At 39.3% G+C, this 16,683-nt stretch overlaps 2 protein-coding genes across 2 annotated transcripts in view; both read right to left on the reverse strand.

Annotated features, from left to right (window-relative positions):
- cdc27 (cell division cycle 27) overlaps window positions 1-7,182 on the reverse strand; it is a 37,445-nt gene extending 30,263 nt beyond the window's left edge. Inside the window, exons 1-2 of the mRNA XM_020621684.1 lie at window positions 7,105-7,182; window positions 1,500-1,575 (exon numbers count right to left, since the gene is read on the reverse strand). Coding sequence (XP_020477340.1) covers window positions 1,500-1,575; window positions 7,105-7,131 — 103 coding nt within the window. The 5' untranslated portion in view covers window positions 7,132-7,182. The remainder of the gene's footprint in view (window positions 1-1,499; window positions 1,576-7,104) is intronic.
- Window positions 7,183-10,457: 3,275 nt separating this feature from the next.
- On the reverse strand, window positions 10,458-13,687 carry gh1 (growth hormone 1). Its single transcript, XM_020621687.1, has 6 exons — window positions 13,600-13,687; window positions 12,497-12,630; window positions 12,269-12,385; window positions 11,432-11,575; window positions 10,733-10,879; window positions 10,458-10,664 (listed from the first exon to the last, which is right to left on the reverse strand). The coding sequence occupies exons 1-6, from the start codon at window positions 13,607-13,609 to the stop codon at window positions 10,602-10,604; spliced, it is 615 nt and encodes a 204-aa protein (XP_020477343.1). The 5' UTR covers window positions 13,610-13,687; the 3' UTR covers window positions 10,458-10,601.
- Window positions 13,688-16,683: the final 2,996 nt, after the last annotated feature.

Raw genomic sequence — 16,683 nt, forward strand, 5'->3', positions numbered from 1 at the left:
GCAGCAGGGAAGTGCTTGTTACGTTGTATAGTATTTGGGATTTTGGCTTTATAGACGTTGCTGCTTTAACTGACTGATAAGACGTCTGTGTTTATGTATAAAGCCAGGAACAATTTATTACCTGGTGGAATTCAAAAACTATTTAATGAAAGGGAAGGGGGATACAATTTAAGGGGTCAGTTAAATTTAAAAATTCATGTTATACGTACAACCAAAAAAAGATTTTGTATTTCCATAAGTGGGGTAAAACTATGGAATAATTTAAGTGTGGACATAAAAAATAGTAATAGAATTGATGAGTTTAAACATAAATATAAAGGTAAGTGTCAATCAAGATATATGCATGAACAGGTTTAATGATTAACCAGATGGAACATTGTGGGTGTGGTGTATGAATGGTAACACTTTCTAATAATTCTTTAGTATATTACTTGTGTGGTGAAGAAGATAATTATTTATGTAGAGATACTGCTTGCAAACCAATGATGGTAAGATGATGTCATGGGATAGGACTGGATAAGTCTGACTTCTTCTACTCCAGTCAAGCATGTACTAGGTATAAGCAAATTGATATTGGATTAGCATTTGTTGGATATGTGTAAAATTATGTGTGTTGACATATCAACTATCTTTATATTCTTGAAAGAATAAATCAAATCAAATGTTGCTACAAACATTTACCCGCCAGTGTGGTGGGTAGTCTTTTGAGATTTACTTGCCAAATGGAAAATGTACCCACATCTGGCACCTGATGGGTGTTAATTTCTGACCCTGCTTATGGGCAAAGCTATTATTAGGCTGGGCTACTTGACTTTTTTATGCGACTTTTATGCAGTATATTTTCCAAACCAAGTGTGTGTCGTCACAGTTTAAATGATAAAAGTAGCCTCATCAAACTGTACAAAACACATTAGCTAAGCTTACTAAGCTAGTATGGTCTCGGCTTATTATACCATCAAAATAGCATAGTACTTACAGCATTCAGGTGACTTTTCAAGCTAGTTGTGACACTACAGTAGGCCAGTTTCAAATGGCATATTTGGTACAGTGCTTTTGTCTTGTCATCATTAAGTTTAAAATATTCCCACACAGCTCACGTCTTCAGCATTTTGCCTTCCCTTTAATGGCCAAGGTGAACTAGAAGTGTTACGTCACAAAGCATAGATTGTATGGATGAGGTAACAGCTCTCAGAAGTGAAGCCACTGCCCACTGGTTGGGTGCAGTATAGGTCACAAACTTTTATATGCAGTCTATGGCCGTGAGGGATTATGTCAGGTGTCCAAGCTGAGGTGGAAATTTAAAAATAAAATAAATAAATAAATAAATAAATAAATAAAAAGGATATCTGAACACCAAAATTGAAAATCAAATACCTACTCAACAGAAAAATATTCGATTACTCGACTATTTGGAGCCAGCCCTAGACCTCACTGACAGGCAGACAGGTCAATGGGTAAAGAGCCTCCTCCGACCTCGTGAACAGAGAGACAGGATTTACCTTCAGCATGGAGCCTCTCAGCAAGGAAAACAGCATCCAGGTAGGCGTAGTGGTTCAGAGCCTGCCACACTGCAGCCTGGACAGGTAGACAGAGAGAGAGAGAGACATAAGCAACATGGACTGGTCCTGATCCTACACGAACCAGTCCTGACAGACATGACCAGGGGTGTGCAACATATATCTTATTTGCTATTTTAACAATATGGGAGCTGACATTATTGACTATGTCACTTGCTTTCCAAAAAAACTCCACACATTCACTACATCATGTCACCTAGTGGGATAAACAGCTGTGCGTGTGTACTCTCAGTGCACATGATCACACACAAAAAAGGGGGTTGTTTCAAGAGCAACCAACCGAAACGTGTCGCACCAAGTAGCACTATGGATTCCGCATTTGTTTCCACTTTGGTGCACCCACTTTGGAGGTGCATTCTTGGAGCAGAATTTTGGCACCCCTCAGGAGGTAGTACTAAAATCAAGTACCAGGAACACATGTGGAGGTGGTGTGCATGCACAGAGCAGTCGACGGTGATTGGTTAAATGTTCGCATCTTCCCACTTCAAGCATTAGCATTGCAATAACTGTGTGTAAACACACAGCTGACTGTGTGTGTGAGAGGAGAGCAGCCCCTCCCTCCTCTAAACAGAGACCAACAGAGAGAAAGTACAGTGGAGAAACAAAGGACGGTCCGTGTCAACCCCGGAGGCTATGCTCGGTGAGGGTTAAGGGAAGTATGGCGTGTACCTCTCATTAGGTTCTCCTAGTAGAAACACAGCAAAATTAAACTAGCGTAGATGCCTAAAAGTACATTAGCCAAGTTAAAACGGATTGAAATCACAAAGACAGGAGACAAAATACTGACACCACTAACCTCACAGTCTACATTACATTTAACTGCTAGACATGGATCATCCTCACTCACATGGAAGTATTCTGGCTTTGAAAAGACAAGATGTTGCTCAAAAGCTGGCAATCTGCAAAATAAACTGGCTGCCATTAAGACAACTTGTTTCAAAATATAAAGAATATGAAAAGCTGTGTCAGACAGCTGCCCACAACAGGACTCAACTGTCCAAGCTACAGTGCCTTGCGAAAGTATTCGGCCCCCTTGAACTTTGCGACCTTTTGCCACATTGCAGGCTTCAAACATAAAGATATAAAACTGTAATTTTTTGTGAAGAATCAACAACAAGTGGGACACAATCATGAAGTGGAACGAAATTTATTGGATATTTCAAACTTTTTTAACAAATAAAAAACTGAAAAATTGGGCGTGCAAAATTATTCAGCCCCCTTAAGTTAATACTTTGTAGCGCCACCTTTTGCTGCGATTACAGCTGTAAGTCACTTGGGGTATGTCTCTATCAGTTTTGCACATCAAGAGACTGAAATTTTTGCCCATTCCGCCTTGCAAAACAGCTCGAGCTCAGTGAGGTTGGATGGAGAGCATTTGTGAACAGAGGAGTATCAGACCACTGCAAATCTACCAAGACCTGGCCGTCCCTCTAAACTTTCAGCTCATACAAGGAGAAGACTGATCAGAGATGCAGCCAAGAGGCCCATGATCACTCTGGATGAACTGCAGAGATCTACAGCTGAGGTGGGAGACTCTGTCCATAGGACAACAATCAGTCGTATACTGCACAAATCTGGCCTTTATGGAAGAGTGGCAAGAAGAAAGCCATTTCTTAAAGATATCCATAAAAAGTGTCGTTTAAAGTTTGCCACAAGCCACCTGGGAGACACACCAAACATGTGGAAGAAGGTGCTCTGGTCAGATGAAACCAAAATCGAACTTTTTGGCAACAATGCAAAACGTTATGTTTGGCGTAAAAGCAACACAGCTCATCACCCTGAACACACCATCCCCACTGTCAAACATGGTGGTGGCAGCATCATGGTTTGGGCCTGCTTTTCTTCAGCAGGGACAGGGAAGGTGGTTAAAATTGATGGGAAGATGGATGGAGCCAAATACAGGACCATTTTGGAAGGAAACCTGATGGAGTCTGCAAAAGACCTGAGACTGGGACGGAGATTTGTCTTCCAACAAGACAATGATCCAAAACATAAAGCAAAATCTACAATGGAATGGTTCACAAATAAACATATCCAGGTGTTAGAATGGCCAAGTCAAAGTCCAGACCTGAATCCAATCGAGAATCTGTGGAAAGAACTGAAAACTGCTGTTCACAAACGCTCTCTATCCAACCTCACTGAGCTCGAGCTGTTTTGCAAGGAGGAATGGGCAAAAATTTCCGTCTCTCGATGTGCAAAACTGATAGAGACATACCCCAAGTGACTTACAGCTGTAATCGCAGCAAAAGGTGGCGCTACAAAGTATTAACTTAAGGGGGCTGAATAATTTTGCACGCCCAATTTTTCAGTTTTTTTATTTGTTAAAAAAGTTTGACATATCCAATAAATTTCGTTCCACTTCATGATTGTGTCCCACTTGTTGTTGATTCTTCACAAAAAATTACAGTTTTATATCTTTATGTTTGAAGCCTGAAATGTGGCAAAAGGTCGCAAAGTTCAAGGGGGCCGAATACTTTCGCAAGGCACTGTACTAGCACAAAGGTACACCCAGCAAACTTTAGTGGACCCATTTGCAAAAGTGAGATCAGTCTTTGTTTAAGTTACTGTTGTACACTTGAATGCTTCAGCTTTAAGTAGCCTAAATAAATAACACCTCTTTTGCTTAATATGTTGTTTCCAATTTTGTGTTGGTATCCCGGTTTCACGGTATGAAAACTGATAAGTTATCATACCACACATATTTGCTTATTACTGGTATTGAATTTAAAAAACAAAAAACATACATGTGCACTTTTCTTCCCCAACTGCCTGTCAGACTCCGCAACGGGTGATACACACACATGCAGCAGACAAACGGCAGTGAGAAGGAGGCTGAGATCACCAAACTCCATCCACCAAAAAATAAATTAAAATAAGCAGTACAGGATTACTTTGGATATCCCAGAAACTAATACCTTCGAAAACACCATCCCTATGTACAGATCAAAGTATGTTTCGCATGTATTACTTTTATCTCTAACTTTAATCCCAAAACATATAATGTATAATGTGAATAGTTCAAAAGAGCTCCACCTCAAACATCAGTGCATGAACGACAGGATATTAATGTAATGAAATAATGTATAACAGTAAAGGACATATAGTATAGTAAAACATTTTTCTGCAAGTAAATAAGTACTTCTAATTATTTATAGTTATGGCCAAAAATATTGGCACCCCTGCATTTCTGTCAGCTAATGCACCACTTCTCCCAGAAAATTGGTGCAGTCACAAAATCTTTCGTATTCTCATGTTTATTTTTTTTTTGTTTGCATTGGAACAACACAAAAAGCTGAGAAAATGCCAGATCTGATTCATTCCACTCAAAGCTCCAAAAATGGACTGGACAGAATTAGACACTTTTCAAAATCATCAGAAATCGTTGTATTTCAAGCATGTTATGCTCCTTTAATTTGTAACGAAACGTGCCTGTAGAAATCAGCAGGTGATGGTAATAAATAAAAAAAAAAAAAAAGACCCGAGAGATAACTAAAAGTATATCCTGTTAAACTGTCTCACTTACTGAATTCTGACCTCAATGGCACAGGCGTGAAATCATATTTGACAGATTTAATGTTGAAACAGACACTTCAGGTTTATCTGTTCATCATTGTCTAGACCAAAACAAGTCAACACTGGCTTTTACACCAGTGCATGAGTGACAGGCTGGTAATGTAATGATATAATATACTGTATAACAGTATAGGATAGTAGGCCCAGAACATTTTTTTTTGCATTGAGTAGCCTACTTCTACTTTTAATACTTTAATTACCTAATAGTGAATACTTCATTTTACTTAACATTTTCAACAGAGTAGGCTACTTTTACAGTGTGATAGTAGTACTTTTACTTAAGTAAATGATATGAATACTACTTCTGCTGCTGGTGCCAACAAGCAAACCAACATGCTTTACTTATACGTTGTTATAGTTCCATGCAATTTTTTAAAATCATGTTTATAATTCTGTTCATTTTTAGGGTCAATCTAACACTACAGCCCAGCTCAAATTACTGCCAAAGTCACTTGCAATTTACATACCCTTTTATTTTCATTCCTTTGAGGGTCACTGCAGCTGATAACAGCAATTGTGTAATACCATAATATTTTCTGAGACAGTTATCATACTGTCAAAATCTTATATCAGTGCAACCCTATATTATTGGAAGCCCATTCCTGTTTCACAAGACTGATGAAACAAGCTGAACTCTGAGGATTATCAGAAGTGACCAATGTGCAGATATGAACCAATACACTGATTCAATCCAAGAATCTGACGACTGCATTTATACCCAAGGCAAAAGGTGTGATGATCAACGAGTTACTGTACAAACTGAGTTTACATACAGCTGGTTAGTGATCACATAAGAAACCTGGTAACCTCTCTACATGGACATCAACAGAAATCAACATGTGTCACCGAGTTTCTATAGATTGTTCAGATAAAGCAGAACTGTAATTTGTTACATTTATAAAATCCGATAACCCACAAAACACGACTGGCACTAACATACCTGACATCACTAGATATTTACAATGACTGATCATTAACCGTCAGACTGAACTATAGTCTGTCTTTACTCGGACTGACTTTGCAGCTAACCAGGGGACGTTAACCGGTGGCTAGCTGACGCTAGCTAGCGTTAGCAACAAGAGGCTAACTAGCTGGTAGTTACCTTTACCCTGCCTGCTGCGTTTGTTCTGTGGTGGGACTTTGACTACAATCCGAATAACCTTCAACAATCCTATTTATGTTTACTTATGAACTTTAAATCTGAATTTCTTTTGACTGAAGCCACTCTGCTAAATGCCACCCGGCTAACAGAACTCTACTGTTAGCGGCAGAAAGCTCCATTTGAGATCTAGCTAACTGTATAGTATAACCCTGCTCGTCAGCAGAACACAAGTCTGTAAAAGACCTTCACAAAATCAATACAGACCACCGATTAATTCGGCAGTTATAAACTCAACCTGATACATTTGGTTTCGGTAGATAGAATATAAACTTTAGTGACTGTTTGCGCTGGTACTGCCTTCAGCCTCAGTGGGGCATACCGTAAATGAGTTTAACATGCGAAATTAATGTTATATTATCTTTTAACTAAAGCATAACTCCACTGTTGGATCTCTGCCGAAACAATAAGTGGCACTAAGGTGGCCATAATGTTCACAAGAGTTGTCCCTTCCTCTTTCTTCTATAAAGAGACACCAATGGAAACCTCAATCTGACCTTTTTTTAACGGACTATGGCATGATCGATGTGAACTAAAACCATGCTGACGTTGGCTAACTAACAGCATCGTGTGGAACATTGTGAACCCTGCCCCAGAATAAACCTTTCTGTAATTATCGACTTTTAAACACTAACAGCACCGACCAAACGCCCCATGCTGCAGGGCCTGCAGCAGGAGAAAACCTCTCACACCGCGTACTGGACCAGCCGCTGAGGCCGGGGCGGAGAAGGCAGTACGAGCTTCAGAAATGCTTATCTCCCCGCTCATGACAACGAACTGACAAATAGTTTTTACCTGGACAGGTTCCTGCAGCACCGTCATTCCGTTTCGAGACTTCGTATATTTGTTCCTATTGCCCGTTTCCCCTCTTTTTTCTCGGCTCTTTCTCTACTTAAGTCTCCAGGAGGAGCTGCAGCCCAAGATTTGAACACACCGACCGTTAGCAACCGAGTTACGCCGAACATTACCGAGGAGGTTAGGAAGCCAGGACGGAAAAGGCGGAGATGGACGACTGTCAAACGGAAAAAGCCGAATAAAGCGTTACTGCCCCTGCTGGTGAAATGAATGTAAAGCAGGAACTAAAGACGTTCTGCTGTCTCCTAATAGTGTCACAAAAACTGCCACATGATGCTACACTATTGTTCGCAAACCTCAATGATTGGCCGGGAGACTCCAGGCCAGTCCACTACTTTGAGAACATTAAATCAACTTAATTGTGTCAAGTTGGGTTTAGAATGTACACACATAATTTGAGTAAGCTGTATTTATTTAAGTTTTGAAAATGTAACACTAACTCAGTTAAATTAGCTGAACGTAGAAAGAAGTTAAGATACTAAGTTGATTGAATGTTTGTCATATGGACAGTCATTGCAGATATATTTTTTCAACTCCTGTACAAAAATGCTGTCATGGAAAATGATCACAGAGCTTTGAGAATAATTAAATGCCATTTAAGGCATTTAAAGTATCAATATGTAACCTTTTTACATTAACAGTTTCAAAATCATTTTGATGTTAGGCTGACATCTAATAAGGTCAAAGGCATCTCTGCTGTTGCTACTGCATGCCAGGATCACCTGTTACTGCACTATGTAACTTTGGGTGAACGTCCTTGACGCACCAGACCCTACCAATAGTTCAGTATTCTATGATTCTTACACACATGCAGAGACAAGTCCCTGTAAGATTTGAGTCTTATAGACTCTAGTTACTTTATAATCTTTAGTTACTTTTCAGTTCTTCATTGTCTTTTAGTTACTTTTCATACTTTTACCTTCCTTGTTTACACATGGTAAAACTGTACTGATGATTGTCCAGAACTATTGAGCTTTGGTTATTTTAATGCATTTGTTTCCCTTGCTTATACATATATATATATATTACAGGTCCCACTTAGCATATTCCAAGTTCTGCTTTGTCTTGGGATGTCCTGCAGAGGCTGGGGGCCCACAACCTGAGATGACCACCAGGCCAGTTTTAACATACAAATTAGTATCACACACACAGGGGGCCTGCAACTCAGGTCACCCCATTGTTCTGTGCACCTTGATCAAGATCAGGGTGCCGGAGACACACACACACACACACGCACACACACACACACACACACACCTGGTGTAGATCACATTCCAGCAAGGAGGGGTGAGCTCCGGCTCACCAAATGACCAATAGGATTACAATGCATGAATTGTTGTACCTTTGTTGAGTGCAGAGCAGCCCAAGAAGATAAAATGTATTGTAAGACCTGAATTCGAGGTCAGTGGATGGAACTCCTGCGGGAGCTCTGTCTCTCTGATCCCAGCACTGTAAGGCCTACCTGTGATCAAACATGCAGTAAACTTTGCGCTGATTTTAAACAGTCCTCTCCTGTCGTCACTTCTTGTGCTTCCAACAAAAGAACTGGGTTAATTTCTAACAAAGAGGATAGATTCTAACACTTACACATATGCAGAGACAAGTCCCTGGGCCTTTATTGAGTTTTGATATTTTTTGAGGTGAGAAATTAACCACTTAGCTTGTGACTATGTGGTCAGTCTATCCAAGTAATGCCAATTTAGAATTTGTTCCAATGTTTTTGGAGATATGAGTACCAACCATGTTATCTGGCCAATCTAGCTTTATTAGCAGGCAGCTACATATTGTTCTGACCACATTAGTCTGTCAGCGAGGACACCGATGTTCCAGCTGCACATTATAATTGTGTTTCCACTGTTGGAAATGTGCTCTGTTGTATTTGGAGCTTGATGACCCACTAGCAGACCAAGCTAACTCTCCTTAGCAAGCAGCTACTGTACTTCTTGTTCTTCATGGACTCAGCAAGGACGCTGGTGTTCCAGTTGCACACTGAGAGTACTGTGTCCTCCTGTGCTGAGGAGTTTGGACATAAAGTTTGGACTTACTAACTTACTAATGTTAGGTAATTTCTTAGTTAGATAGATATGGATTAGAGATCTGTTGTATTAGAAGATGTTTAGTGCAGCAGGATGTCTTCCTCAGGCTGTTAAATGCAAGGACAGTTAAGGCAGAGAAGGGCTGAAGTCAGGGACGAATGTTATTATGACGGTAAAAGTAACCATAATATTTGTCTTAATGTGTAATGTTATGTCAAATTGTTTTAGATACACACCACGAAAACAACAGCCACACACATTATTTTCTTCATGTTTTGTCTACTGCGCTGCTCAGCTGCCAAGCTGGCATATCAGGTGACGTCACGGTTCGACAGCCCAGAAAGGATTAATATTGTATAGCAATGCTTAGTTCGGGGTCTTGCTGCTTCCGGGCTGCTTGGGCAGCCTGGGGGTTGGAAGATCTCTGGACTTGAAGTGTGAATTCTTGCCTGTGACTTTTTGAATAAACCAGCACGGATATATTTTTTATATACTCAAGTGGTCTGAGTCGTCCCTCAACCCTGGACAGAGGTACAACATTCAACAGCTTTTTGATCCTATTGTCCATTTGGTGTGAACCGGAGCTCCCCCTTGTTAGAATGTTGTAAAGTCTAGATATGTGTGTGTGTGTTTTTGTAACTTTTGGAGACTTTCTTTCTGTGGGTTTCAGGTGTAATATTATAAAATGTAATCCACTGATATGAAAGCACATGGATGATCTATTATCTATGTATTACTATGCAAAAACATATGATACTGTGAATATGGGAAAATTATGCCTGATAAAATACTCCTCCCTCAACAGAAGTTACAGTATCCAAATGAGCTCTTAAAGTTAGCAGCCTGACAAACCCATCTCAGCAACAGCTTGTAATAAGTCACTGTCCACTGTATATTATGTGCAATATGAGCCTTTATTATGTCACCGATAGTTTTTTTGAAAGGGTTTTTGGTTAGAAGCCTGAAATAAGGTCTGTGATTAACTATTCTGACACAGCCATGATCACTACCTAGATCAGGTCATGCTAAGAAGAAAGGGTTTTGTAGAAGTGCTAAGCTTATTTTCTGCAATAATCCAAAAGACTATAGAAAAATTCCACTTAGTTTTTGTCAAGAGAACCCGTATGCTAACTTTCTGGTTGGCCTATAAAAGTACGTCATCTCTACGGCACTCTATACTGGAGAAAATAAATAAAATCAAACAGTGAAGATCAATAGAAGTTCAGCTACAGACAAGATAAATCAATGACACAGATGTGAATGAAACACAGCACACATTTTATTTCAAAGGCTGACAGTATGACATCACTTCCTGTTCAAACTGCTACAATGGGCTAACACTAATGCCAGTTAGCAGAGTTTGTTAGCATAGGGGTGTGTCTTCGCTGTGCATAGGCGGGGCTACAGAGTGCAGTTAGCTTCTGGAGAGAGTCGACATTTAGCCACTGTCAAGTACGTCTCCACCTGTAAACACAAACATTATCATAATTACATCATCACATAATCCCCCGCCCCCCCACCAACCCCCTCACCTTGTGCATGTCCTTTTTGAAGCAAGCCAGCAGGTCATAGGTTCGTCTCAGTGGCTCATCAGCTCCCAGACTTTGATCATAGCTCACATAGGGAGCAAGCTGCAGGGCTGAGTTGTCAGAAAAGATCTCTGCCCCATCCTGATTGGCCTGCAGGATCAGGTGGTCAGTCACAGAGAGGTTCTGATTGGTTAGATCAGATCAGCGTGCACTATGTGGGCCCGTGTATATTTTAACAATTAGAACAATATCAAGGGAAACAAAAAATGAGCAGTTTTTTGTTTTTAGTTTAGTTTAGTTTTACTGCAATATGTGTTTTGGATTTTTGCTTATAGGCTGCATCTGTAAAGATACACTGAAGGAGTAACATGACAATGTCTTATTTTGAAACAGGGTCCATTGTCAGTGGAACGCTCCCCGTTTTGGGAAAATAAAATAGCCAATTTATATTTCAGTTTACTGGCTTTCTTTCTGACTGGTTTTCTTGGCGATTCATCTGTTTAAGAAAATATATAATTTATTTATATTTTGTTTTTTTAAATGCAAGCAAATGAGAATTTAAGTCATTTTCCCATTTATTCTTTTTGTCAGTAAAACAAAAAATAGCTCATTATTTTCATTTCCTGTGATATCATTCTAGTAGCAAAATCTAGCTATTAAAAGGTATGCAGATTTATGTGATTTATGTGTAAGTGTTCCTACCCTGATCAGCAGAAGGATTCCTGTCTTCAGCTCAGACAGTTTGGGTGAAATCTGATTCCTCAGAGCAGAACCTCCAGACAGAGAATGACTGGGGAACTTCCAGGAATCAACCAATTGATAGGAGATGGACAGCAGCTTCAGAACCTAGAACCAACCAATTCAAAGTTCAAAGTGTTTATTTTGTCATATGTACAGTTAGGAAACGTGTTTCCCTGTACAATGAAATTCTTACTTTGCCGTCCACATGAATGTCACAAAAAACCAATGAAATATAAAGTAGATAAATAAGTATTGACAGGTGATCGAGATGGACAGCAGCTTCAGAATCTGGAACCAACCAATTGATAGGTGATCGATAACTTCAGAACGTTTGTACTTGTGGTTTACAGTCTTTAGTGTAGTGCATAGTAGTGTAGTGTATTATTACATACTTTGTAGTAAACATGTGCACCTGTGCCTTATATCCCATGCTGTTATGCCCTTGTGTCGACAACAGTTGTGGCTGGGGTCATTTTGTTTTTGGATTGTACAGTTGTACGTCCGGTCATCCATCTCATGACACAATATCTCAGGAACACTTTGAGATAATTTCTTCAAATTTTGCACATTTTACAAGTCTTTACGACATGTATTCGGCTATATCGTATGAGTCTGGACAGACATGCATGTAAACTGGCACTTGATTGAGTGGTGGAGGCGCACAACTGTGAGAAAGAAATTATAGTTTTCTTTTTTATTGTATCGTGCAGTGTGTTGTGTAATATTGTAGTAGTATTGTAGTACTGTGTAGTGTTGGGTAGTCCTGTGTAGTACTGTGTAGGACTGTATAGTACTCACAGAGCTACGTTGTGTCTCATGTTTGTCAATGGGGCTGATGATATAATCTGAGTTGCAGAGGTCCTGCAGGAAGATTTTGTTGAGTTGACGCTGCTCCTCTGTCTGCAGAGAGCTCTCCTAACAAACAACAATACACAAATACACAACATAAACACAAAAAAATCTCAGTAATGCACACAAATACACAGAGAAGACTGATGAGATCTAAGTGAGCTGCTGTAGACTCACAAAGTCAGAGAAGAGTCTCTGGGCGAGCAGGTGGAGGTGCTGAACTCTGCTCACAGCGATGGAGAACAGACGCTGGCTGTCTGTGATTGGCTGAGAGGAGATGCCCAGAGATAGGACTGATAGCAGGAGGACGACTGGCAGGTGTGAGAAGTGACAGACAGGTGAGAGACTGAAAGAAATTTGTTGACTTTTGTATTTGGATGTTAGAAGAAGTTGAAGAAGACTTGGTACACGAGAGTTCAAGCAATTTTCTGAACTTGAGTGAACATTGCACATACTACAGCATCATAATAAAGTACAATCTTCACTAAGAATCAGTTGGGTTTGTCTTGTACTTTTGGTGGCAATTCCTGGCATCTGCATTCTAATTCTAGCGTATCCAGTGTGTAAATTCATGTAGCACCTTATACAGAAGCTAAAATGCAAGCTTTGCAGCGCCACAAAGTATTGTTCAGCCAAGGAGAATGTTCATGTTTAAATACACATAAACTTTGCTGTAAAAAAAGAGTTTCAAATGTCTCATCTATTTTTGGCACATGACCAGTCACATATGACCACCTGCTGTTACATGTAACACATATAGATGGAACCAGAACTCATGTAAAGCAAAATTACCAACAGAGGCACACATGACAAGTGTGACAGGTGAAAGACAAGTGTGACAGTTGACAGGTGAGAGAGATACAGGTGACACAGGTGACTGACAGAGGCAAAAGAGGCAGGTGAGAGACAGTAGGGCTGTATAGAAATATTATATGAAACATTTTCTTAAGGTTTAAAATGTATTGAACCAGTTTCACAAATTTTAAGCCTAAAATGTGAATGATGCAAAATAAATAAAATTAATTATCAATAATCGGATAATTCTTTCTCTATATATATATATATATCTATCTCTATAGATAGATAGATAGATAGATAGATGGATAGATAGATAGATAGATAGATAGATAGATAGATAGATAGATAGATAGATAGATAGATAGATAGATAGATAGATGTATATATGATCAGCAAACCTAATTAAAATAAGACACACCAAAGTATACCGTCAAAAATTATGAGGCAAAATAAAATAAATGAAACGACTGTTCATGTCATACCTTTGTCCATGGCTGGTCTGGGTTCTGGTTTAGGTTCAGTTTAAACCGAGTTCCCTGCGTTCTGATGTTTTCAGCTCAGAGTTTTGTGGTTTTATAGCAGAAAACATGTTGATTATATTCATCAAGAGGAACATGAAACGGACAAACAATCACAGTGTGTGTGTGTGCGTGTGTGTGTGTGTGTGTGTGTGTTTAACATTAACATTTTAAATAAGAACCGGAACTTGAGGTGAACTCATGAAGAAAAGGATGAAGTGAGGAAGCAAAAGATTTTAGTTTGACCAACAATTGTAAAAAATGCCTATTTTTTTTAAAATGTCCTTAAAAATGAAAAATATTGTTACTACTGGTTGAAAAGGACAAGACTTGAATCATATTAATGTTCATCTCCAGAGACATTTTAATGCATATAAAATACACTGCTATGCATAATATATAGTCTAACAAAGTTTTTCCTCAAAAAAGTTCAATAAACCTCTATAAAGCCTCTTGACACACATCTGGTCTTTGCTCCTCAGCGTGCATGAATATTCTGCAGTGGGTCGGCAGGTACCTCGCACCTCGTTATACGTAATGAGGTACTCGTTACGTATAACGGCTAAAAAAAGAACATGTTTATAGTAATTCACCAGCTACAGACACCAGTAAAAACAGATTAAATGCAGATGGGTAGTGAGTGAAATAAACTTTAATATTTTAAAAATCATCATCACCCAAGCAAAGAGCAGATATGTGGCTTGACACAGCATCTGCATTGTATTTGCTCAAGTGAAGCAACGGTAGGTCCAGCTGGCTGGTAGTAGCATTTCCCTCTGAGAGCTGGGTCCACTCAACTGTCCAACCACTGACACTCAGCTGTTAGGTTATTTTTTAGTTAGATAGATATTCAGAGATTTGTTGTCTAGGAATGTTTAGTGTAGCCAGGATGTCTCCTCAGGCTGTTAAATGCAAGGTTGGTTAAGGCAGAAAGGCTGAAATCAGGGACAAATGTTATTAGCCTGGGGGTTGGAAGATCTCTGGACTGGAAGTGTTAATTCTTGCCTGTGCCTCTTTGAATAAACCAGCACGGTTATATTTTTTATATACTCAAGTGGTCTGAGTCGTCCCTCGGAGTTCCTGGTTTGAAAGAACCGGACGAGGCTTTATAATGGAATAGAGCCTTTACAGCCAAGATTATAAAACAAAGGAAGAATATACTACTAATAACCACAGTGAGGGTTAGGGTTAGAGCTTGATAGCTAAAGGCTCTTGCTCCTTAAAGTCCACTGACATCTCCACTGTTTTGAACGTGTTAAACTCCAGGTTGTTGCAACCCCACCAGAGGACCAGCTGTTCCACCCCCCTCTGTAGGCCGACTTGTCACCGTTTCAAATGAGACTGATGACCGTTGTGTCATCGGCAAACTTCAGGAGTTTAACAGAGGGGTCCCCTGAGGCACAGTCATTAGTGTAGAGGGAAAACAGCAGCGGGGAGAGCCACACCCCAGGGTAAGAGACCTTGTCCTGCCTCCGGGACTAAGATGATTGTCTGCTTTGTTTCAGCTAAAAGACAACTTTACACCCTACCTCTCCTTATCAGATGGAGAGCCTGGAGTCTGTCTCCAGAGACCAAAACCTGCCTTTATCTCCACACTGGAATGTGGAGAGACCTGGCCTAAAACTCACCCTTGACAATGTGAGATTTTGTTAACCAAAGGTTGTGTGAAATATAGTATGTAGGTATACATATAGAGTTAATATATATATTTTTGTATTGCATTACTGCAGTTACTTATAATGAAATACAAGATCAGATGAATTAGACAAATTAGTACACAGTGTAGTTTTCATCATAAAATATGTGCTATTAGAGCCAAGAAGCCCTAGGCATTTTGTGTGACTCCCCTAAAGTGCATTAAAATTCACAACCATATAATAGAAGAGCAAGATAAATATAAGCAACATTCTTATGCTCTTCTGTATGTAAAACACTACATGCTGTCAATAATAAATGTCTATACCTTTGGAAAACATCTGGGTGAGTGTTTTTAAAATCCTTACGAACAGAACTCCAGATTGAAGGACTACTGCCACAAATTCTAAATTGAGTATTTGATGTTGCTGAGAAAGGAGAGTGATGGTGATGCCTGTTTCTGGTTTAGAAGTTATGGATAATTTCAGATATGCTGAAACATCATTATGGTAGATGACAGAGTATTAGTACTGATAAATGAGTCTGTTGTATATTAAGATATACATTGTCACTGCAGTATTAAATGACTTGCGAGTAATATAATAAGTCAACCTGCACTCTTGTATATTTAACATTGTGTGCGTGATAAACCTGTTATTGTTGTATATTAATGGTGTGTGTCTGTGTGTGTGTGTGTTATAACAGCCTCTCTGTTATACATGTGTCTGACCTTCTTGCTGTTTATCTCCATCTAAATATTCATGCTCTGACGGCAGAAACAAATTCATTCATCTCAGCAAACCTCTATCATCTCATCTCCATGGTGACAATGAAAGGCATGCTCACTCACCTGTGCAGGTGAAGCTGCTCCCTGTAGGTTACTGTGTTTTCTCAACCTCACAGAGAACAAATTTCATATCTCTATGTGGGTTTTTCTAAATTACTTTTGGAAAATTTCCCATTTAATATATCTGATTTAGATAACTTAATTATGATTATGAACATTTTCGTACATCACAGTGGAAAGTCACCAAAACCACATATCTTTTTACCAGTGAGTTTATAAACTGCACAAAATCAAATCAATCAAATGCACAACAAATAAGAACAAAACAAAGCGAAACATCTCAGTATGTATTATTGAAAAAGAAAATATTCTGATGGTTTAATGCTTTTTCAAATTATTTCCAAATCCCTATCTGTTGGTAATACTCTGTTATTTTTTCATGGGTGAGTGATTGAGGAAATAGGACACAGGCAAAAGGCAGGAAAGTGCAGTAAAATAACCTGAATGAGCACAAAGGTGAAGAGCCTGACAGGCAAGTCAGAAACAGCTGGAATCAGGTGGAGAATCAGGACATGAAAACAGTAACAGACAGGAAGCAAGAACATGAGTCCTAGGCAGTAAGCAGG

This window comes from Monopterus albus, unplaced genomic scaffold (genome assembly GCF_001952655.1).
Source record: "Monopterus albus unplaced genomic scaffold, M_albus_1.0 scaffold265.1, whole genome shotgun sequence".
Taxonomy (NCBI): Eukaryota; Metazoa; Chordata; class Actinopteri; order Synbranchiformes; family Synbranchidae; genus Monopterus; species Monopterus albus.